Genomic DNA, 24,522 nt, shown 5'->3' on the forward strand with positions numbered 1-24,522 from the left:
AGAAATATGCTAAATGTCCATTGGCAGTCAAATAGATCACTAAATTATAGTATAATAACACAGTGAAGTATTACAGCATTGGCAGTGAATTTATTAACTACAGATACAAGTATCAACATGTATAAGTTTTATGTCAGTGTTAAGGCTACAGAAAACACATGTAACATGAATCTATTTACATAAAGTTCAAAAACAGCCTAAAGTATAGTTTGTTTGGGGTTATATACATATGTAGTGAAACTATAAAGCAAGCTTGTCCAACATGCAGCCCAGGACGGTCTTGAATGCAGCCCAACACAAATTCGTAAACTTTCTTGAAACATTATGAGGTCTTTTTTGCAATTTTTAAATAGCTCATCAGCTATCGTTAGTGGTAATGTATGTTATGTGTAGCCCAAGACAATTCTTCTTCTTCCAATGTGACCCAGGGAAGCCAAGAGATTGGACACCCTTGCTATCAAAAATCCTAAGGGAATTAATAACCAAAAATTCAGAATAGCGATTATTGACCGAGAAGGAAGAGGAGTAACTAGGGAAGGCACAAAGGGGACTTCAAATAAATCTACTTCTTAAGCTAGGTGGTATGTAGAAGGGTTCATTTATCATTCTCTTAAACATCTATATAATCTTACATTATAAAATTTATAGTAAGACATATAACAATTTATAATGTCTTACCTATACAGAATACTGTTGGAGGAATCTTTTTATTTTATATTTATCTTCACAACACCTCTGTTAAACAAAATGTAGCTTTTTTCTACAGAAAATAAACTTGAGAAGTAAATTGATTTGCTTGAAATTCCACGCTAGGTTGATGGTGGCCCTGTGACCAGACCTTAAGCCTGTTGTTCTATAGAGCTTTTTCCACTGCCTGCCCCTGATCCACGCCATGAATTTGTTTATTCATTTGTTCACTTGTCCATTCACTCATTCACCTCATGTGTATTGACCCCCTTCCTGACTCAGGCACTATACCATTGAAATTCTTTCAAGGGTAAGCTCGATAATGTAAAAAAGCCTAAGTGGCAGTGCCCTCTGGGTGCGTATTCACCCCATTTATAACAGGTCATTTCCTCAACCCACGTAGTATTTACTTTCTTAGGGTCTGGACACCTGCTCTATGTCCAGACCTTCAGTTTCTCTAATTAGGTATTTCTCACTCGAGAGAGAACTGCAGGCTTCTCCAATTAGCACCCTCACCCTGTGTTTAGAGAAGGCCACTGCACTGAGGTTTTAAGGCAGATAAGCAGTGTCAGCTGACAGGTCCTCACCTCTAGGCAGGCCTTTGTTCACCAGATGGGGAACTCACAGAGCCTGCAGGAATGTCAAAACATTTACTTTTGTCTGAGGATAGATAACTTGGCAGAGAATATCCCTTTTCAGAGCTCCAGAGTCCAAAAAATATTTTGAGCTAGGTCTCCTTATTGCATCTTCATGGAGTTTTCTGCCCATTTTGTCTCATCAGTCCTCATTTTTAGATCTCTTTGTTCAGCACTGAAGCCCAATCACTGTCTACACGTTTAAATCACCTTATCTTTAGATGGGCATTCCAGCTTCTAGGGATTCTAAACATTGTTATCACTTCAGCTTTCTGCCTTCTCTTTTTCATATAGATTTTCTTCTGTTATCCTGAAGAGATCACAGGGTGATTTCCCTGAGGGTTTATCAGAGGTGCAAGGAAAGGGTGGGAGAAGCCTGTGCGCCTCCTCCCCAGCATGCGGGCGCGCTGTGGTCCAGTGCAGAGCTCTTTATTTCCTAACATTTGTGGCCTGGCTTTCATGGGCCTGGCACTGTAAAAGGCATTGGAGGTCAAACTAGTTGGGACAAGACTAGAAAAGAATACTATAAGACTTAAAATACAAGAAACACAAGATTCGTTTACCGAGATAGCTCAGATAAAAGAGTTTAAAAGAACAGCACTCAATACGATTGAAAAGTTAAAAACATTGTAGTTGGGATTGAAGATAAGGACAATAAACAAGGAGTAAAAAGGAGTAAAAATATCATAATAAAATGGGCTATACATAATTTTTAAAGTAAAATGTAAGATTCAAAAGGAGAATAGGATAAGATGATAAATTAGAATACCCCATAAAAGTACAATGAGAAGGATAAAGAAAGACAATAAACTTACATGTGTTAAGGTAATTGGAATATTTTAAGTAAATTGGGATATGAAAGGGGAAAAAAATGTGAAGAAAACCCAAAGGTTTCCTTAGAAAAACAAATAGTCAAACCAAAAAAAGAAAAAAAAAAGTACACACCAGCTGGAAGCAAACATACAAGGTAGTATACAAGAAGCCCTTGAGCGCTTGCTAGCCTGACCTGGCTCTGGCTTCCGGAGGCTGCGCCTTCACTGGCACAACGTCCTGCTTGAAGAACTCTCTGGAAGGTGCCTAGGGATTTCTCCTGTTCCTCTCCCCCCACACTCGCCGCTCACTCAAGAGGATGTTTATTTTACTGAGTTTGACATGTTTGTTGTATTCTACTTTGCAACGGTTTTAAGATTTTTGTTCATCTATGTTCAGACATGTCTATATGTGTTTTGAACTGTTCATTATAGGTTTGGAGTTCAAAAATCACTTTTGCCAATAAGTAAGATTTTTAAAAAATGTTTGCTTGTTTGGGAAATTTTTTTCTCTCAATCAGGGCCAAATGCCTTTTATTGGATTATAGCACTTATTTCTTTTACTGGTGAAGTACTTATATTTGCAATTTTCTTGCTACAAGTTTGGAAATTTTATGTATTCAAAAATGACTATTGATATGTATTCATGTTATTGTTTTTCTTCTCTTTGTTTTTTTTTCCTAGTAAGTTTATTCTTTTCATATGTGATTTCTTAGTCTTTACAACAATGCAAATGTGGAAACTAAGGCTTATAGAGATGTTAAGTAATTTAGCCAGGATTAAATAGCTGAAGGGATTCAGAAGTCACTTTACCATACCGCCTTCTGGATAAAATGGAATTTATCTCTAGGCAGTATAGTCAGATACATTTGGCTTTATTTTCTATTTTTAAAAAATCTGACTAGATATAAGATCCTTGATTTTATGCCAGATATTTTATTATTACTCCCCATAAGACCTTACCAAAAAGAAATCTCTTCATTCCTTGCTTTTGAAAAGTCACCTTTAATTTGCAGATTAAGGCTAGGCTCAGTGGCTCTTGCCTGTAATCTCAGCACTTTGGGAGGCCGAGGCAGGAGGATCACTGGAGGTCAGGAGTTCGAGACCAGCCTGGCCAACGTGGTGAAACCCCATCTCTACTAAAAATACAAAAATTGGTGGGGCGTGGTGGCACGCACCTGTAATCCCAGCTATTCGGGAGGCTGAGGCAGGAGAATCACTTGAACCCGGGAGGCAGAGGTTGCAGTGAGCCGAGATTACGCCACTGCACTCCAGCCTGGGCTACAGAGCAAGACTCTGTCTCAAAAAATAATAATAATAATAATTTGCAGGTTAATTAGGTTTGAATCATGACACCATTATTTACCAGCTTTGTAACTATTTTCTCATCCATGAGATAGGGAGAATACCTACTTCCTAGGATGCCGTAAGAATTAAAGGAGAAAATGAATATGATTTATTTTACTGAATCCTTGTCTTGAGTGCTACATTATACCAAAAGGCTTCTGTTATGTCTTCATACACATAACAGTCCTGATGAAAATTTTGGTACCTTTTGGATCCTCTGCTGAAGAAATTTGGGTCAGTGAGTTCAAATCTAGCTCTGGTAATGCCTAATTCCCTCTCCAAACATCAGGATGTGGGAATGAAAATAAGAATTTTAACAGTGACATATTCTGAAATAATTTGCAGAGGCAATTGAAAAATTAGGAAATTCTGGGGATGTGAACTTTGAATGTTGAACATTGTTGGCTTCCTTCACATGGCACCTCCAAAAGAACGTGGCACCTAGAGACTAAAGCATGCCTTAGACATGGCCTGACCTGGGGCTGGGGAAGGAAGGGTGTTCAGAGCTGCCCTTGGTCTACTTGTTCCTCAGGGAGTCATTGGGTCCTTTTTTGTGTCTGAAAGGTGGGTTGCAGTCTTCTCCCTGCATTGGCTGGAGCTGGACTCTGTTTATAATGATGCATACCAAATCCTCTTGATGGATTTCTAATTTGGCTTAAAAGACACACCCCAATGAAAACCAGGAAGAAGAATTACTCACCTGTTGCCATATTTACCATCTACCACAATATATTTGCTTGAACCTCTGTCCTGGCCAGATATTTCCTGGGTGCTGCCTTCAAAGCAACTGATTACATTCCCCACTTCCTCTTAGATAGGTTAGTGGGCTCCCCTGGCCTTCAGCAGCTTAATACCAAACAGCATCTGATTCCCTCCTGTTTCCAGAGCCCACATGAAAGTCAAACTTTCCAGATATGGATTATGAAAGATAGAGGAAGTGCCCCAAAAGACATTTTATCATCTTTATCTGATTGTGTGTTTCATTTTTACTGGTGAAAAATACATATTTTAAATATTTAGTGTTTTCTTTAAAAAAGTGAGGACAGCATTTTTGCATCAGGTTATTCATTTAGCAACCATTTATCCAGTGCTTTTGCCAGGCACTGTCCTGGGCTTGAGGATACAGTGATGAGCAAAGACAGACATATCCCTGCCCTCATGGAGCTTATAAACCATTGGAGGAGAAATAAATTAATGAATACCATAGAAATAAATGTAGAATTACAACTCTGATAAGTACTAGAAAGAAAAGATATATGGTACCAAAAGCCATATAACTGGGGGATTTCACCATTTGGGAAGATTGGGGAAGGCTTGAGCACCTTGGAAGTCTAGAGCCCATTATCTGTGTCCTACCTTCCAAAGTCACCAGATGAAATCTGGAGCAGGCTTTTAAAAAGCTAGTGTATCAGGCATCCTTTCAACTGATTACTCTATTCACAGCAAGAGCAAAGATTCTTAAACCTGTCAGAGACCAGATAAACAACTTAACTGAAAGTTTTGAGAAATATTAAAGAGGAGAGTCAATCAATCATCATTAGGTGTCATTCCTTCTTTAAGACACCACTGAAAATTATGAGCACTTTCTGAGGCCCATGACCCATGGGGGCTTTAAGCTAACTTAAATGGCCTGTGGCTGCAGCAGTTTTACTGATAATGTAAAGCCTGCTGATATACCTAGCACTTCGAAGACAAAGTTAGAATTTACCCTCTACTGTCTTTAAAAATATTTCCTTCTGTTTTAAACTTCACTCCAAAGGATAACTTCAAAATAAGCCTCTTGGAGTAGTGGTAGATGGGACAGTCATGAGTCCAGCTGTCCGACTCACGTCTGGCTCTAATTCTTACTACCTCTGAGACTTTGGGCCTGATGTGTCACATCTCTGGACCTGATTTTCCTCCGCCGTATAATGGAGATAGTAAGTATAGCACATCATAGGGTTGGCGTGAGGATTAAATGAGATATTACTAGAGTTCTAGGTCAATGCCTGGCCCGGAGTGAGCACTTAGCTGAGGTCTGCTTTCACTGCACCCCTCTCTGCAGAAGCGCAGTGAGTAGTAAAGGCAATAGCAACACATGTATATGCTGTGTATTTATGCGTGCTCCTCTCCCGGGAGCATGTGACAAAGCCACACAGATCCTGAGAATGTTAGGAGCACACAGTGTTCCTTCCCTCTGACGGTAGTTTTCCAGAAGAGAAATGGAAAAAAAAAAAACACACACACAAAAAACCCCATCAGAATAGCCTCCTGTTTGCCCTGACACTACGACTAACTAAAATAACTCAAAACTCCTCAAAAATATGACTTGGTTCTCTTCAATTGACCTGTGGCTGTGAGTATAGGATATGAACATGTATCTAACACCTGCCAAACTGTAGTCTCCCACAACATCCCCACCCCAACATGTGAAGGAACCACAAATGAAGTGATATGGGAAGGCCAGACTGAAAATTTCTCCAGGCAGGTAAACGCAAAGCAAACATTTTTCTCTCCCTCCTGAGATGGCCAGGAGTGTTGTTCCTGGAACCAAGACAACAGGTATTGGATAACAGTGACTGACTGGGCTGACATTTTTTTTTTAGTCAGGTCCAAGTTCTCATTCTGGGATACTCTGTGGGAAAACAGCCTTGAATTCAGTTTGTAAATTTATACTTTTTCTCTTTGTTCGTGTTTCTAGTCCAGCTTTCTCAATGGAGAAACAAATACCATAGCAGAGAAAAGTGTGATGGCTTTTTACAAAAATCAAAATGATTTATATGCATCTAATATTGTTCTATTACAGATTTGCTGGTGCTTTTCATTAAGTAATAGACCCTTAGCAAATATAACCACTTTATTTTCGTTCATGTCATTGATTTTTACAGGCATTTATTTGTTCACTTAGTCATTCAACAAGCACATGTTAAGTGTTTACTTTGGACACATGATCTGGGAGGTACAAATGAAGTTGTGAAGAAAAGGGGTCAGAATGTTAGAAATCACACCTTTCCCAGAAAACCCAGACTATGTGGCAGCTGCACCTGTGGATGGAATTGGAACTGAATAAAATAGGCCAGCACATCACGTGTATTTTGAACATTTCCTCTGAGGAATCAGAGAATAAATGCATGCTCATGCTAACAGCAGTACCTGTCACAATTTGGAAAAATACATAATTTCAGAGAATTATACATCAGTTTATTTTTTTAAAGGAGGGCAGGATGCTAGGGACCCATGAAAGGGGGTCACCCTTCTTCACTGTGTCCTGTACCTACCCCGTCCCTGACAACTGCATCAGCCCTGATACCTCACAGCCATCTCGCCCGCTCGGCTTTTAAGTTCTAACCCAATAAATTTACATGGAGTTCAACAAACACGTCAGACTGTTACCTCCCTTTCTGCCTCCACATGTGTTGTTCCTTTTTCTGGAACATTCTTCTTTCTACCTTCCCTTAATATCTGCTCAATCTTCAAATCCCAGTTCAGGTCTCTGATCCTTTGAGAAGCCTCTCGTGGCCCTTCCCACACCTTCCTAGCCACTCCCTCCTCCCTGGTACTTGGAGACCTTGTCATATATCCATTGTCAACAATGTCATACCAAATTACAGTTATTTATTTACACATCTGTATTTCCTGTCCAGCTGTGAGAAACTGGGTGCATCTTGATGTGAGTGACAAGGTGTTGCTTTCCAGCAAGTGCCATGATCACTGGCACAGAAGAGATGCATAGCTGGTGTCTGTTGAACTGAGAGAACTGTACAGGTGTTTTTATAGTTCTTATTAGTCTAGGAGTTTGATGTGAGAGGAACCATTCAGCAAATATTTATGGAGCACATACTATGTACAAGGCACCATTCTAAGTGTTAAGGATGGAGCAGTGAACAGAAGAGACAAATGTCCCTGCTGTTGTCGAGCCTAAAGTTTACTCTTTAGACTCAGCTAAAAATTGTATTACTAGGGAGAAAGAGAAGAACTGATATTAAGATAATTAGCAGTCCTTGCTGTACATTTCTTTCACGTTCTCGGTGATAATGGGCATGTATATCTTTTTTTCTTAAAAAATGGTAGGCTGTAGTAATTGTAGTTTGTTTGCCTTAAATGCATGTGTTGAACTTTTTTGCATGTGTCTTAAGAGCGTATTCAACAAGCTGTCTTATTTCTTATTTGAGGATGTGTGTGTGTGTTGGGGACAGCCAGGGAAAGGAAAGTATTCTCGAAAGCTCCTTCACATGCTGTTAGCTCCTCAGAATAACCCAGTGAGCTAGGTAGATGCAGCAGAGGTTATTATCCCATTTTACAGATGGAAAAACAAGGCACAGAGAGTTCAAGTAAATTCATTAAGATTACAGAGTTAATTGGTGAAAGAGCCATGCCTCCTGACTTCATACTTTTTATTTGATTAAGGATGTCGTTAGCGAAATAGTAGCGTCAAGGAACTCAGGATTAATAGATAACTTAAATATTTATTGTCATTCTTAACTGCAGTTGTTTTCAGAAATGAATGAATCAAAGTAAATCTTTCTACACAGAACACAGACACTTCCTTCAGCTTTCTCCCAGTCCTCAATCTAAGAGACCACTTTGCCTTTATGTTGTCACTGCAGTTCAGCCAGTTCTCCTCCATATAACAGAGCAGATCCTCCTGTGGGGAGATCCTCCTGTCAATAATTGCTGCACGTAGCAAGCCCAGTCCTTGGGCTGTGACTTTCCCTGTGGTTGCATTGGCTCCAGTTCCCCATGACCTCATGTTTCAGAGGCTCCATGTTTTGCTGTAGCATCGCTCTGCCAGGCCCAAGAACTAACTGTTTACATGGACCTAGCCCCACCATTAGGCAGTGCTGGACATCCCCCCTCAGAGTTTAATCATCCATGTCCTGTTTCAGCTGCTCCACCCAGCTCCTCTGCTGAGACCTGACACTTCTCACTTCCTTGCAACTGCCCACGCATTCCTGGGCCCTTGCATCTGCTCATCTCATGTACAACCAAGATACTCATGAAGCAGAGTAAAGGATTCCTCTCTGCTACACTGGAACAGAAAACTGAGAATTTCAGAAATTAAGAAAAATACATATCAAAGATCAGGTATAAATGGAAAGAAAACAGTATTTGGAAGAGACTCTCTAAGCCTCACATTCCTCTTCTGTAAAATGGGGATAATAATACTTACAGGAGAATTACTTTAAATGCTAAAGTTATATATGTAAAATGGTCAGCTTAGTGCCTGGAACATAGTAGATTCTCCACAAAGGGTAAAGAATAAGAAAATAAATTTTTTTCTTTTTCCATAGTATTTAAAGTTTGAGCAGCCATACTCAAGGTAAATGAAACCGTATGTTCACACAAAAACTTCTACATGAATGTTCATAGCAGCATCGTTCATAGTAACTAGAAAGTGAAAACACCCAAATGTCTATTAACTGATAAATGGATAAACAAAATGTGGCATATCCATACTGTGGAATATTATTTAGCCATAAAAAGAAATGAAGTACTGATACGTGCTACAACACGCATGAACCTTGAAAACAGTTGCAAAGTGAAAGAAGTCAGACACAAAAGGCCACAATCGTATGATTCCATTGATAAGAAAGGACGAGAATAGGTAAATCCATAGGGACAGAAAGCAGAAAAGTGGTTACCAGGGGCTGGACGGGTGAGGAGTGACTGCTAATGGGTGTAGGGTTTCTTTTTGAGGTGATGGAAATGTTCTGGAATTGGATCATGGTGATGGTTGCACAACTAAAAACCACTATATTTTATACTTTAGAAGAGTGAATATTCGGTATGAGAAATATATCTCAATAAAGTTTTTAGTAAAAAGTTTGTGCAGCAGTAATCATGTCTTAGTTGCTGTGCAATGAGAGGAGGTATGTACAGTGTTTTCAGGGAAGTGTACACTTATACTCATCCCGTGGTGCCGCCATCATTTTTTTTCTTCTTTCCAATTCTCTTGATATTAGACTGGTTGAGAGAATTACTTACACCTTGCTCAATCTATGCATGTTTGTCTTTTCTTTCTCATGGAAGATGTTTTCTGTTTTGTGAAAGAAGCAAAGTTATTATTGCTATCCTCCCAGCCATATTTGAAATATTTAATTACTGAAATATGTGCCCTGAGTATGTGTGGATGGATGGACCTGGGCTATTAAGAGATAAAACAATGTGTTTTTTATGTTGGTTTCCAGAGACCTCCTGCCAGGCTGGAATATTTTCATGGCATTTCAGCCTAAAAGTTTGTACAGGTTATAAATAGACATTTATCTCTAAAAAGTAGATAGCCAGCTTCTCTTGAAACAATTTGAAAGCCTAGCATTTCTGGGCACACATTCCAGTACAGCAGCAATCAGCTGGGGCCCACATGTGCCTATTCTCAACAGTCCTCCTTTCAGGCTGTTGGCTCATACACGGCCCATTTCACTTCTTTGTTATCTGTGCTCAGCCTTTGTAGGCATTTGGGTTGGATGAGGAGAAGTTCCCTGAAATTGTTCATTCATTCACTCATCAAACTCATGATAAGTGCTTATTTTATAGTGAACTGTTAAATACTGGGATAGTTCCTGTCCTCAGGGGAAGAAAGTCAAGTAATGAAGAAAGAAATAGACTAATTAATTATAATGCAGGAGCAACCACAGTGCTGGAAGCATGGCAAGCTAGTGATGCGTAATTACAGATAGAGGGTGTCCAATCTAACCTAATGTTTTTGGAGGGTGTAGAGGTTCAGGACTCCTGGAGAAAATGTTATTGGATCCTGCTGTGTCTTCTCTTTAGTACCAGTGCTACATTTAACTAGTAACTACATGTCTTCAGGGTACATCCACAAAATAAATAACTTATCAGAATTGGAAAATCCAATAGGGACGAGAAAATGGGCCATGATGAGTGGGTAAAAAGGGTGGGAAGAAGAATAAATAAGGGACAAAAGAGAACAAAAACAGGAAGAGGGTACTTAGACAAATGAGAAACATATTCGTCTTGTCTCAGATGCTCCCACTGATATTTTCATGGAATTCCAAGGGTTGTGACTCCAAGGAAAATTATGCTGAAAGTAAACCTAAGCAAAGCTTATAGGGAATGGATGAATCTTCCCATTTTTCTTTTGTTTTTTGCTGGGACATTTCCATCCTGTCATCCTGAGATGATCATATTGGTCATATTGATTCATATTCTTGACAAGGTAGGGAACTTCCAATTTGACAGTGTTTCCTGGTCATCTACTCTCTGTTGGACAGGTGTGGTGGGGAGCCTGGGGTTGGGGGGGTGGGTGTTGAGGGACGGATTAGAAGGCCTAAATAAAAAGGCCAAGCTCTAGTACCCACCATTTGCATGACTTGAGCAAGTCATAACCTCTCATCCTCAGCCTTCTTTTCTGTAATGGGGGAAATAAAGATAATGAGTAACTTAGTTAATCATAAGGCTAAAAATGGGTTTGTATGTGACATAATGTTGAGAAGAAAAATATATCTCAGAATCATGAGTATCAACAATAGCTCAATTATAATATGCTTAATTAAGTTTATTAATTTTATTAAAAGATGATAATGGGCTTTTGAATTGACTGTTTACTGGTCAATCAGCAAATTTTACCATCAGGAAAAATTTAGGTATGCTGTTTAGGGATGAAATTGATTGGTTGCTTGAATTTCTAGAATCAAATATTTATTTTTACATCACACATACCCAGACTTCAGGTGTGTTGTGTCTATGATTGTTTCTGGGATGAAATGAGACATACTGAGGAGGGATGTTGAGGCAGTATAAACATTAATTTTGCTGGTGAGGAGGTTTTCATAAGAAGTGAGTTTTTCTGATTTCTTAGTTCATTGTGAAGAATTGCAACTAATTGACTTGGTACGAATAGGATCTAGGAAAAGGCTTTTTGTGGGAGGAATCCCCAGGCCCCCAATCCATATTCATGCCTTAACCATATCCATATCTACTTTCCACCCACAAGAAGGGTTCCGGATCTTTAGACAGAACTCTACCCGGTAACCAAGAAGCAAGAATCAATTGGCATATTTTGCTGAGTAGCTGAACATGTCTCTGCCTTTGGCACATCTGCTGCTGGGGAGGCGTTCCTTGAGACTGGACACAGAGGTGGTGGGACTCGATGATACGACCTCTCTTGAAAATGAATTACAGTAGTTGCTTTCATTAGTGGAATTTTATTTTTAGGTGGAACTCTTTATTTTCTACACAAATGAGTCTTCTTTGCTGGATGAAAACAAGAAGCATCTGAGAGGGTAGTTCAGTGTTTGAAGTCTTGAATTGGAAAATTTACCTTTGCCAACTCACTAGTCATGGCGAGGATCGTCCAGGTGGTGACTAACTTTGTTGTTCATTCCATTGCCATTCCCTTGAGCCTCTGGGGAAAGTATTTTGCGGGTTCTCAGGCACCAAGATCAGTAGATCAGTTGCTGTCCAGTGTTGCCATCCTGCTGCTCCACCAGTCGCAGACCTCTTCTATAGTGACGGAGGTCTAGACTTTCCGGGGTGTGACAGGGAAGCTGAGGACATTCCCTGAGTCTCAGTACAGATGGAAGTGATCAGAAGTACCGTGTCCTGGCCAGGCACGGCAGCTCATGCCTGTAATCCCAGCACTTTGGGAGGTTGAGGAGGGTGGATCACCAGAGGTCAGGAGTTCGAGACCAGACTGACCAACATGGTGAAACCCCGTCTCTACTAAAAACACAACAGTAGCTGGGCATGATGGCACATGCCTCTAATCCCAGCTACTTGGAAGGCTGAGGCAGGATTATCACTTGAATCCGGGAGGCGGAGGTTGCATTGAGCTGAGATTGTGCCACTGCACTCCAGCCTGGGCAAAAAGAGTGAAACTTCATCTCAAAAATAAAATAAAACAAGGGAGTACTGTGTCCTCAATTTCTGTGTCCCACCTGCTGAGAGATCCAGTCTGCATCTTTAATATGATTCCAGTGGCCCCATGCTTACCAATATGAATTTAGCCCTAACAACCTCAGTAGGACTTGTGGTCAAAATAAATGAGTCAGTTCTAATTATTTCTAGTTGGCGCTGAGTCTTAAGAGGCAAGACTTAGAAATGAAAACTAACTTCTGGAACAAGAGAAATGTCAGTGTTTTTAGACATTGCCAGATAAATCTCAATATTGTTTTTTCCATAGCCAAGCATCCTGCAAGGATCCTTCCAAGCTGTCTCATCCTGCAGACATGTTGACTTCTTGGCCTGCTCTTTGAGCTCCCTTCCATGTAGTGGTGACAATGCACCTGTTGACCTGGGAGCATCATCAGTTAAGGGGATCCCTACACATGTTGTGATCACATCTCCAATACGTGTTTCCCTTAGTCCCAATTCGATTTTGAATTCAAGACTCATGGGCCTTTACTAACTTGCACAGCTGGAAAAGAGGAAGAAGGGGAAATAGGAACTAAAAGCAGAATCAGAGGGAAAGCAGACGGGCAGCACTAGGGTGAGAGGTGGCCAGTGTGGATGTGGCACCTGTTTCTACCAGCACTCCCTTTTCAAGTATTAGCTCCAAAGAAAGCAAGCCAGGACTCATGGACAGAGAGGAAGCCAACTGTGAGCACTGAAACTGTCTCAGGGCCACAGCTCCCCTAAAAGTGGAAGGGAGAGACCTTGGGGCTGGCCGGTACCAGGGCTCCTTAGAGGTAAAGGAAAGTTATTGTCCCAACATGACCTTCAAAGAAAATTGAAAACAGCTCAAGAGCTGAGCTCTCCTTGCTGTCTTTTTTGTTGTTGTTGTTTTTCTTTTGAGACAGAGTCTCGCTCTCTCACCTAGACTGGAGTGCAGTGGCATGATCTCAGCTCACTGCAATCTCTGCTTCTGGGGTTCAAGCAGTTTTCCTGCCTCAGCTTCCCAAGTAGCTGGGACTACAGGCACGCACCACCACGCCTGGCTAATTTTTGTATTTTTAGTAGAGACGGGGTTTCACCATGTTGGCTGGGCTGGCCTTGAACTCCTGACCTCAGATGATCCACCTCAGCCTCCCAAAGTGCTGGGATTACAGGCGTGAGCCACTGCACCCAGCCTCTCCTTGCTGTCTTATCCTGAGTCAGAGAGACCCAGGGAAGAGAGAGTGAGTGGAGGTGTTGATTTAGGTGTGAATCCACTCTAGTTGGAGAATTGAGGCAGACTGAGCTGTGTGAGCCTCCTGGAAACATGGTCACCCAGCCAGCCCATGTTTGTATTTTTCCAGTTTGATTACTAACTGTCAATTACTTGCAGATCACCTCTCCAGATGTCCAGCTGTCCTTGCACATTATTTGTTTTCTTCAAGTAATCTGTTAGTGATGTCTGCAATTTTTCTGGGTGCCTTTTCTGGTCTGATTGGGAGGAGGATGACAGATTCGAGGCAGTACTCATTTTCCACAGGAACCGCAAGGAGCCTTCAGACTGAGAGAGGGGCCACTGTGCCTCAGCTCCTCCTGAGGGACCTCACACATTCTGGGTTCTCAGCTTCCTAGCTTCATGGAAAAATCCACCTCAGCCGCAGAGGTTTTTGTGTCTAGCTGCTTGTGGAGTGCTGCAGCAGGACAAGCACCGCGCTGTTGTTGCCTTGTGCTACAGGGCTCTGAAAATAGAACCGTTAGCACCAGCCTCGGGTTTCCTCCAGAGAGCTTGCATCTGAGCCTTTGGTATCTCTCTCTGTCCAACCCTCTGAATAGCCCAGGGCCTGTAATGCTTTCATTATTATGCATTCAAATGGAAACATACTTTTGTCAGAGCAATTACAAGGCAGCAGTTAGGAGTGTCTGCCTGGATTTCTTCGTTTTTGCCTTTTTTTTGACAGTGGGGAGGAGGAACAGGGAAACTCAGTCTTCAGTGGGGCTGCGAGACTTCCTCGGTGGGCTGGTGTGGCCAGGGCCTCTTCCTCCTCTGGGAATGAGTGTAGGAGAGATTGGCCCTGCACTTCAAAGACCAGGATGGATGCACCTGTCTCCAACCACAACTGGAGGACATGTTCATTTCCTCAGAAGCCTGAGAACAAAGAGAATCTTAATTCAGCGAAGTAAGAGTACAGACAATGTTTTTAACTCAGTAAAGAGAATATTTGAAATCTGTGCATCTGTTTTTAATTAGACATCTTTACCTCTGCATACTGCAGGCAGCTAATTTCTAAGGATGTTCATCAGGAATGGATGCTTGGGCAGATTTTGGAGTTGTTTAATCTGTACACCAGGAAAATGCATTTCGTACAATAAGACCAACTCTGTCAAAAGGATTAGGAAATGGGAATGCATTGATGTAGAGAAGGCAAAGAGAATTTAAGAAGTCCTGTGTAATGAAGAAACAACAACCAGGGAAACAAGTAGATGATGTATAAATTACCTAGACTATTTCTTTAAGAGATGGGGTCTCGCTATGTTGCCCAGGCTGGAGTGCAGTGACTATTCACAGGCACAGTTGTACTCACTGCAGCCTGGAGCTCCTGGGCTCAAGTGATCCTCCTACCTCAGCCTCTCAGGTAGCTAGGACTAAGGGTGTGTGCTACTGCATCTGGCAAATTCTCCTACACCATTTATAAATAATTTAAGAATAATGTAGAATTCTCATAACTTTTGGCTAACACTATGATGAGGAATTTTTGTTTCGTTTAGTTTTAACTTACTCCTCTTCATAATGTTTTGAGTGAAGAATAGGGTGCTTTATGGTAAATTCCGAGTTTCAGGAATTGCTCTATGTGCTTCCTGTTACAAGACCAGTGGTAGGACTCTCATTGTGCTCTTCATGGCCACCTGTTACCCTGGATGTTGGTAGCTTGTGACCATGAGTCAAAATGGACTTGACTTTTGCTGACTTTGCACTTTTTGGCACAATCACAAACTCGGTGGAGCCTGTGGCCTTCTTCCACGTTGCTTTCTGGACCACTTTCCCACCTCTGTGAGTTGCTAAGGGCTCCTCCTACCCCATCTTGGTCCTAAGGTGCTCACCTCGTATCGCTCAAAACTGTCAGCTTCACACATCACCTCTCTCCCTCTCCAGGCCATGGAATGTCCAGGTGGACCTGTGGGTCTTTCTCCCTCCTAGACCTTGCCGTGAAGAGAGGAGCTGATTCTTATCGAATTTCAAGAAGACACTTGAAAGTAGATCAAGTTGGCCATTGGTGTCATCTCTAGTTATTGGATAATGTTTTTAATTAGCCTAGTTTTAGTTTAAGTATCTATTTTACAAAATAATATTTTCAAATACTAGTTACGTACCTCTATGTCCCATTTTTCTGTATGCTATGACTTAAGTTATATAGTTTTAAGTTACTTGGTATTTTACAGAAATGTATTCCCTATCTAAATAGAGTTCCACCGTGCTTTGCTTAACAATGTATTTTTCTCTCTTGAACATTCCTGAACATTCTCTCTCTTAAATATTATTTTTTTAGGAGATAAAAAAATTTGAATATATTTAGAGGCAATTTAAAATCAAGTAAAAACTATAATGGTTCATTTTAATGAAAAGCACTGTTTTTTATGTGTATACTTTATTTATTTATTATATTTCTAGAGACAGAATCTCACTCTATCACCCAGGCTGGAGTGCAGTGGACCGAACTCGGCTCACTGCAACCTCCACCTCCCAGGTTCAAGCGATTCCCCTGCCTCAGCTTCCCGAGTAGCTGGGACTAATAGGCATGTGCCACCATACCCAGCTAATTTTTTGGTTTTCTCTAGTAGGGACGAGTTTCACCATGTAGATCAGGCTGGTCTCAAACTCCTGACCTCAAATGATCTGCCCACCTTGGCCTCCCAAACTGCTGCAATTATGGGCATGAACCACTGCACTCGGCCTTTATTTATATTTTCTTTCAATTTATTTTAAATCATCCTACAAATCACAGTGGAAGTAATGATGCAATAAAAACTAAATTATTTCATGTGTACCTCTGATCATTTTTCAAACCTGTATTATATGTATATATATTTTTGGTGAAACTTTATTTTTAAATTTCCAATTTCATTTTAGATACAGGGAGTATATGTGCATGTTTGTTACATGGGAATATTACATAATACCCTTATCATACACTAAATTTCTATACTTTCTGTTCTGTGCCACTGGGCTCCCTATGTCATTTATCCCTGTGTCATTACCACACAGTTTTAATTGTAGTGGCTTGTTTTTTTAGTATCTGCTTGAATTTTATTCTGTGTGGTTATTAAAAATCAGGAATAGGTGTGGAATTTTGTTAAAGACTTTTTACACATTTACAGAAATAATCATGATTTTTCTCCAGGTCCTTTAACATAGTGAATTATGTTAATGAAATTCCTTCATATTAAACATTCTTAGACCATGCTATATTCTCTTAATAAGATGTTGGACTCTGTTTGCTAATACTTTATTTAAGATTTTTGCAGCATATGCATTAAAGGATATTGGTCTGTAGTTTTGTGTGTGTGTGTAAATCTTCATAAGGTTTAGACATCAATATTATACTTGCAATATTAGAAGAACTTAGAATTTTCATTTTTTTCCCTACACTCTGGATAACAAGCTATAGAGCATTGGAAGTATCTATTGTAGGATTTGGTAGAATTCCCTTGTAAAAACACATGAGCCTGGTTGGTTATTTTTCCCTCCTTACTGTCTTCATGGAAGTTATTCATTTAAGCTTTATATCTCTTCAGGAGTTAATTTTGCTAACATGCATTTTTTTAGAAAATCTTCTATCATATTTAGTTTTCAAAGTTATTTATCATCGAGTTGTACAAAGTAGTTGATTACACATTTTTAAAATTTTTATTTCAAATCAATCATATTGTTTCCCATCCTTACCATTTCTTACTGTTTTATATTTGTTTGTCTTAGGTAGGTTAACTAGGGCTTGTCTTTTACTGATTTTTCTCAAAGAAACAGCATTTTAGTTTGTTTCTACTCTTTTCCTGTTTTATATCTCACAACTTTCTACCCTTACGTTTATTAATTTCTTTATATATGTTTACTTTGTTGCTTTTCTCCTAGCTTTTTGAGTAGAAATTTAATGCATTTATTTTTATTTATTTAAGCATATAAAACTGAATTTTTCTCTAATTACTGCTTTAATTGTATCCCAAAATTCTGGTATGTAGTGTTTTCACTATTAATTTTTGGAAGTTCTGAAATTGTCTTGTATTTATTTTTTAAAAAACAACTTTGTAAGAGAGTTTTTAGTGGATTTAGGGGGTTTTATTTTATTATCAACTTCTACGTATATGTCATTTAGATCAGAGAATGTTGTTTATATAATTTCAATTTTATGGAGGCTTTCTTTGGGATGTAATTGTTGGTCAGTACTAGTAGATGTTCCATGTGCACTTGAGAAGTCTCTATTAGTGTGTTGTATAGATCCTATATATACTTACTTTTTTCCCCATTTGTACCACCTTTAACTGAAAGTGGTATGTTAATATCTCTTATTGTTATTTCTGTTTTTCTTTATAGTTTCTATACTTTCTACTATATTAGGGGTCAGCAAATTATAGCCTACAGACCAGCTGCCTGTTTTTATAAATAAAGTTTTGTTGGAACACAGCAATGCTCATTCATTTACATATTGTTTATGGCTGATGTATCACTACAATGGCAGAGTTAAGTAGTAGTTGCAGATAGTATATAGCCTGTAAACCTAAAATGTTTACCACCTATGTCTTGAAAGAAAGTTTGCCAACCCCTGTAATAAATGAAAGTGCATAGAAATTCACACTTTGTATATTTTGATGTGAATGGCCTCCTTTAGTATTATAAAGTCTCTTTCTTTGTCATCTTAATACTGTTTGTCCTGAATTCTACCTTGTTTGTTGTCAGGATTACAACTCCTGCTGTTTTCTCTTTTTCTGTTTTTCATTTCATTATTTCTTCATTTATAGGTGTTCTGAATAACTGTTTTACATGTGTTGGGTTTTGCTTTGTGATACAATTTGAAAATACTTTTTTAATAAATGAGTTAAACCCCTTTACAAGCGGATTCATTTGTTAAACTTTCAAGATAGAACAGGCACAAGTTTTGTATACATTTTTTAAAGACTTTTGAAAATGCTCTATTTTGTAAATGTGATGATAAAGTTAATCCAAAATAGATAATGGAAGATACCTTAATTTTTGAGTTTTATATTGAGAATTATTATTGTAGCTTCACAATGATTAAAGCAGCACTGACTAGATATTTTGTTGTCAGAAATTGACTTGAAATGAAGATAAGGCAGAATTATTGCTCAAATTGAGGGTCATTGTTAGTGAAGTTAAAAAGTGGAGTTTACATCCCGGTAACTGAAAATTAAAACATATAGAAAAATTTCCAAGAAGATTCATTAATTGACTCTCAGTTAATTCATTGTATCCTTGGTGTTTTCATGTGCTTATTTATTAATGCAACTATTTACACGTTCTCCAATTGGCTGAGCCCTGTTTAAGGATCTAATGACACAAAGATGATTTTAAGCAGTGTCTCTCACTTTAGAAATTTATTATCTAGTTTGGACTATGAGGGAGTTACTTTCACATATACAATTTTTTTTTCCAGGAGTAGCCATTCTTCTTTCAGTTAGTTTGGTGTCTTTGGGATTTCCCTCTCTTTCTGTGGATGACGTAGTTAAACTATATTGTGCTTTCTCTCATGCAGGGCAGCCACCGATCACAATGTGGATAATACAACAGAAATACTCAGGGAGTGGTTGAAAAATGTACAGAGACTCTATCACTATGTGGAGTGGAGGCCTATGGATGAACCAGAGTGAGTAGCAAGAGCAAAATTTGTAAACTCATTATTTACCCTTCCTCTTTAACTAGCTCTCTAGGGCTTCCAGGTTTGGAGGCACATGTGCTTTTCATTGTCTTTCACTTCTGCACCTATGTGAGTTCTGAATATCTGCGATTTCTCCCTTTTAGAGATCTTCACAGTACCCTCTTCCTGTTTACTCCCACAGCTGCCAGTCAAGTTCAGGTTTTCATTACTTCATAAATAAATTGACATGACAGTGTGTATTTTTAATTATTGATATTATTTATTCATATTTTAAACATAAACTTTTATATTTGAAGGATCATAGTGAAAATGTGTATACTTTCTACATATACCTTGCTTTTTTCAACTTATATCTTGATAATCATTCTATAGCAATAGTTAAGGAGCTAATTTTCTTTTTTTCTTTTTTCTGCATAATCATTATTGTGTGTGCATTTACCATAATTATTTAATCGATCCCCTACTGATGCTCATTTAGGTTATTTCCTATCTTAACCATAGAAATTCCTTCTTTCTTTCTTTTCCTTCTTTTCTCTTCTTTCCTTCCTTCCTTCTTTCTTCTTTCTTTCTTTCTCTCTCTCTCTTTCTCTCTCTCTTTCTTTCTTTCTTTCTCTCTGTCTCTCTTTCTTTATTTTTTGACAGGGTCTCACTCTATCACCCTAGCTGGAATGCAGTGGCATGATCGTAGCTCCACTGTAACCTCGTACCCCTGGGCTCAGGCAGTACTCCTCAGTCAGCCTCTTGGGTAGCTAGGACCACAACCATGCACCACTGTGCCTGGCTAGTTTTATTTTTATTTTTTGTAGAGACATGATCTCACTATGTTGTCCAGGCTGTTCTTGAACTCCTGGCCTCAAGCAATCCTCCCACCTTGGCCTTCCAAAGTGCTGGGATTACAGGTGTGAGCCATTGTGCCTGGTTACCATAGCAATTTCTTTTTCTTTTTCTTTTTTTTTTTTTAGATGGAGTCTCGCTCTGTCACCCAGGATGGAGTGCAGAGTCACGATCTTGGCTCATTGCAACCTCCGCCTCCTGGGTTCAAACGATTCTCCTGCCTCAGCCTCCTGAGTAGCTGGGACTACAGGTGTGCGCCACCACGCCTGGCTAATTTTTTGTATTTTGAGTAGAGAGGGGTTTTCACCATGTTAGCCAGGATGGTCTCGATCTCCTGACCCCGTGATCTGCCTGCCTTGACCTCCCAAAGTGCTGGGATTACAGGCGTGAGCCACCGCACCTGGCCACCATAGCAATTTCTTAATTGCTTCTGTCTCCAAGTCATCCTACGTACCATACAGTCAAATCAATCTACCTCAGATACAAATGAAATGGTTTCATTTCTTTACTAAAAATACTTTACTTACTCTTTAGGACCTGAACAAAGTTCAAACACCTAAGACTTATATTTTTAAAATCCATGAATTTAGCACCAAAAGAAAATGTGCTTTATCTAGAACGTTCCTTTTATTTCCAAACCCCACACTGTTGCTTGTGCAGGTCCTGGAAGACACTTTCCTTCTTTATAACTAACTCTTACCTTAAATCATGCCTACTATAGAAACCTATTCTTAATCATTCAGTTATAAATATCTACCTTTGTCTCAACAATTGTATTGCTTGTATTCTATGTCATCCTTTTTGGCACAATGATATACGTAACTAACATCGTTAATTAACTATGCAATTAGTGTATTTTTTTCCTAAATAAATTGTAAGTTCTTTGGCAGGGGCTAGAATATATAAACACTTTATATTACCCCTATCCCCTCAGAGCCATATTCTTGGCAGGCACTAAATTAATACTGGTTGGATGAACAAATAAGAACAAGAATAAATGTGTTCAAAACTTACTATTATAAATGTTCCCAAAGCTACTACAATTTTACCTTCACCAATTGTAGAAATAGAATGAAGGAGTTGCCTGAATTTCTTCCCCAGATAAATCATTTATTGAAAGTTGAATTTGTATTATAGTAATAGTAAATGCTATTTCAGAACAAGTTTCTGTTCTTCTAGTCTCTCCATATGTAAGAATTCTTATAAATATTTATAATATAAAATAAATATATACAATATAATATAATATATACCTATTTATTTCTCAAATTCAAGCAAAATTTAACAGTGAAGTCTGAACACCATAAAAGATTGTAAACACTCGTTTAGAGTGCCTTATAATGGAGTTTGGCCTAATAAAAATGGCACAGAAATATTTTGTGTCCCTTCTTTGCATCTTGGTAATGTTCTCTGCAGCCAGGTTTTGACTAAATCTATTATATGCCAAGGTCAGTGTGAAAAAATATTACAGCAGGCATTTTGGGGGGGGAATATATTTAGAAAAATGAGAATTCCATTGATTTTCATTGAAACAATAATTGGGGAAGACATTCCAGAGAATTCCTGTGCTGTATAGAGTTTTATTAACCTTGTTTGTAGAGTTACAGTCTCATTGTTTTTGCAGTTTTTTGTTCACTAAAACCAATGTACTGCCAGTGCAGCTATGAGATCTTGAAGTGGTGGCCAGTTTTGGATTACTGCAACATATCAATGTCCGTGCCAGCTGGGTGCCTTCAGAAGGGTTTTGGAGTGTGCTCCAACCCACTTGCCTGTGTGGCCATGGAGGAGTCTTGGCCTGGCTGTTTTGTGAATCTTGATAGAGATTCCATGACCTCACTTTATCTAAGACAGATCAATGTGTTAGACTGTGTGGAATCTTTTGTGGAGACTCCAACAAGTAAATTAAACCTTTGTTTTTCCTGGGAAACTCATGTTTTACACCGCATACTCTCTAAATTTATTTGATGTTGGGATTTACAAAAATTGTCTAGGAACATGAGCTTTTTGCCTGGATTCAAATCTTGATTGTGCCCCATTGTGTAACATTGGATGAATGACTTAACTGCTCTACCCCGATATCCTCACCTGTGAAATGCGGAGAACAGTAGTACTCACCTCAAAGGGCTCTCATGAGAACCCATTGAAATGTTTCATGTAAAGATTGTTGTTTACAGTGAGCAGTGAGTTACTTGATTCTCATTGCTCCAGTTTCCTCATCTGTAATATAGGGATGATTATAATAATAGTATCTACTTCCTGTGGTTGATAGAAGATTGAATGAATACATATAAACATTTAGGACAGAGCCTGGTACATGTAGGTACTCAATAATGATGAACTATCATTATTATTTTAGGTCTTACCCTGATGAAATTGGACCAAAGCACTGGCCAAGCTCCCGGTTTGCGCATGTGATGAAACTACGACAGGCAGCCCTTCGAACTGCGAGGGAAAAATGGTCAGACTACGTTCTGGTAAAAACAGATGTTTGATTTCTTGACAGCTGTCATCTTGAATGTATCCAAATCAGTCATCCAAAAACTAGAACCATGGAAGCAATCAAAACAACCTTTGGCTTAGGCAGTGCCTCCCTGACTTTTTAAGAAAGGCACAAGGAAATTTTTGGTAGTTTAATATTGGGCTACCTGGACTTCATCTTCAGGCCCACATGCATTTTCGAGGGTAGGCGAAGAAGCGCCTGAATCATTTGGTCTCTGTCAAGCAACTGGCATAAGAACTCTGCGTATTTCTAGTTCAGGGGAAATGCTGTAGGTAAAACAATGTAAGTTGTTCTTATAACTTTTTGGAAGAATTTGGGGATATGAAAAGTAATTATCTAAAAAAATAATTGAACTGAACGGCTCTGAAACGGTTCCCTTTTGCTCCTGAATGATCTGGGAAGTAGCATCTGTTACTTGGCTTCCTAGTTGCTCCCAGTGATGCTCTCTTTGAGAACTTATGTCCATCCCCAGTCCCTCCACCACGGTGAAAATCTGCCCAATAATGTGTCATGCACACTTGTGACACAAATCCTTTCATGGAAGTTTTCAAATTGTACTGACAATATTTAACATTGTGTAGCTGTTTAAATGCCATTGAAGTGTACAAATGCTAAATCACAAAATTTTGGGGTAAACAGATGGACTATCATAAAAATGAAGACTTCTGATTTTTTTATTGTGATAAAACCTACAAAGTGTTTTTGAATGAACCTTTAATGGCTTGGGAACCATTAATATCTTGTGCCTAAAACACTAGCCAAAGTGTAGGATGGGTCCTGGTTGAGGCTGTGCCTAGTGTGGCAGCACTGATATATTGCTTAGTGCCTTATGCAGAGCGCAACGTAGGAAAGTTAGACTAAATGTATTTTGACTGAATGAAAGTCACCTAGCTGCAATGGGTTTCAATAAGGAGGACATAGATAACTAGTTCCATATGTCATGAGCAAGTTTCTGGGATCCTTCAGAAGGGTTGGGTTATTCTCAAACTCATTACTGAAAAGTACCTTTTCACCTAACATTATCCTTTTCTTTTCCTAGTTCATAGATGTTGACAATTTCCTGACTAATCCACAGACCCTCAATCTACTGATTGCAGAAAACAAAACTATTGTGGCCCCCATGCTGGAGTCTCGGGGCCTGTATTCTAATTTCTGGTGCGGAATCACCCCTAAGGCAAGTCTTTTGCTTAAATGAATTAAGGGTACTAGTTTTTACAAGGCAACACCGGGTCAAAGTAGTCCCATTCACCTTTCTCCTGTTTACTCCCTTGAAACATGCATGTCATTGTGTTCCCAGAGCAAGCATGATTCAGGAAGGGCAGTAAATCTAGGTCCAATGCTACCACCCAGTTGAGCTCTTCTGTATTAATTAATTATTGAAGAAAATAGTCTAAAGAGCTTAGCCTTAGAAACTTCAAATTAGCCAATAAAGCATGCTGGAATTTGTACTTTCCCCCCACCCAATTCAGGAATTACTATTTTTAATTAATTCTTTTTGTCATTACAAAACTAACATATGAACACTATAGAAAAACTTAGAAATTAAAAAAAGTTTAGAAGAAAACCAACAAAACATGTTAAATCCCCATCACTCTAACAACATCATAGATAGAAACTTGCACATTTTTAATAACTATATTATCATCAAGTGGCTATATTCCAATTTACTTAACCTTTATCTTGGTTTGAAAAACATTTAAATTATTCACAACTTTTAACTATCATGACCATCATGATTAATATAATTTTTCAGCATTTAAGATTATATCCTTAGGATAGCTTTTCAGAAGTGGAATTACCGAGACAAAGACTATAAATATTTCAATGACCTTTGATGTATGTTGCCAAATTTATTTCCAAAGAGTTCTAATAATGAAAACTACCATATTAGGTTATTTTTATGAAATTCAAGTTAAAAAAAGTTTGAATTTTTATTATTTATTTTTTTCATAGTAAAATCTTCAAAGTCTAGAGGTCTGTTTTAGTGAATGCTCATGGCTGGTTGTATTTTTTAT

At 38.9% G+C, this 24,522-nt stretch overlaps 1 protein-coding gene across 1 annotated transcript in view; it reads left to right on the forward strand.

The window, feature by feature from the left end:
* COLGALT2 (collagen beta(1-O)galactosyltransferase 2) overlaps window positions 1–24,522 on the forward strand; it is a 102,597-nt gene that overhangs the window by 41,294 nt on the left and 36,781 nt on the right. Inside the window, exons 2-4 of the mRNA XM_007989209.3 lie at window positions 19,051–19,161; window positions 22,364–22,481; window positions 23,547–23,681. Coding sequence (XP_007987400.3) covers window positions 19,051–19,161; window positions 22,364–22,481; window positions 23,547–23,681 — 364 coding nt within the window. The remainder of the gene's footprint in view (window positions 1–19,050; window positions 19,162–22,363; window positions 22,482–23,546; window positions 23,682–24,522) is intronic.

This window comes from Chlorocebus sabaeus, chromosome 25 (genome assembly GCF_047675955.1).
Source record: "Chlorocebus sabaeus isolate Y175 chromosome 25, mChlSab1.0.hap1, whole genome shotgun sequence".
NCBI lineage: Eukaryota > Metazoa > Chordata > Mammalia > Primates > Cercopithecidae > Chlorocebus > Chlorocebus sabaeus.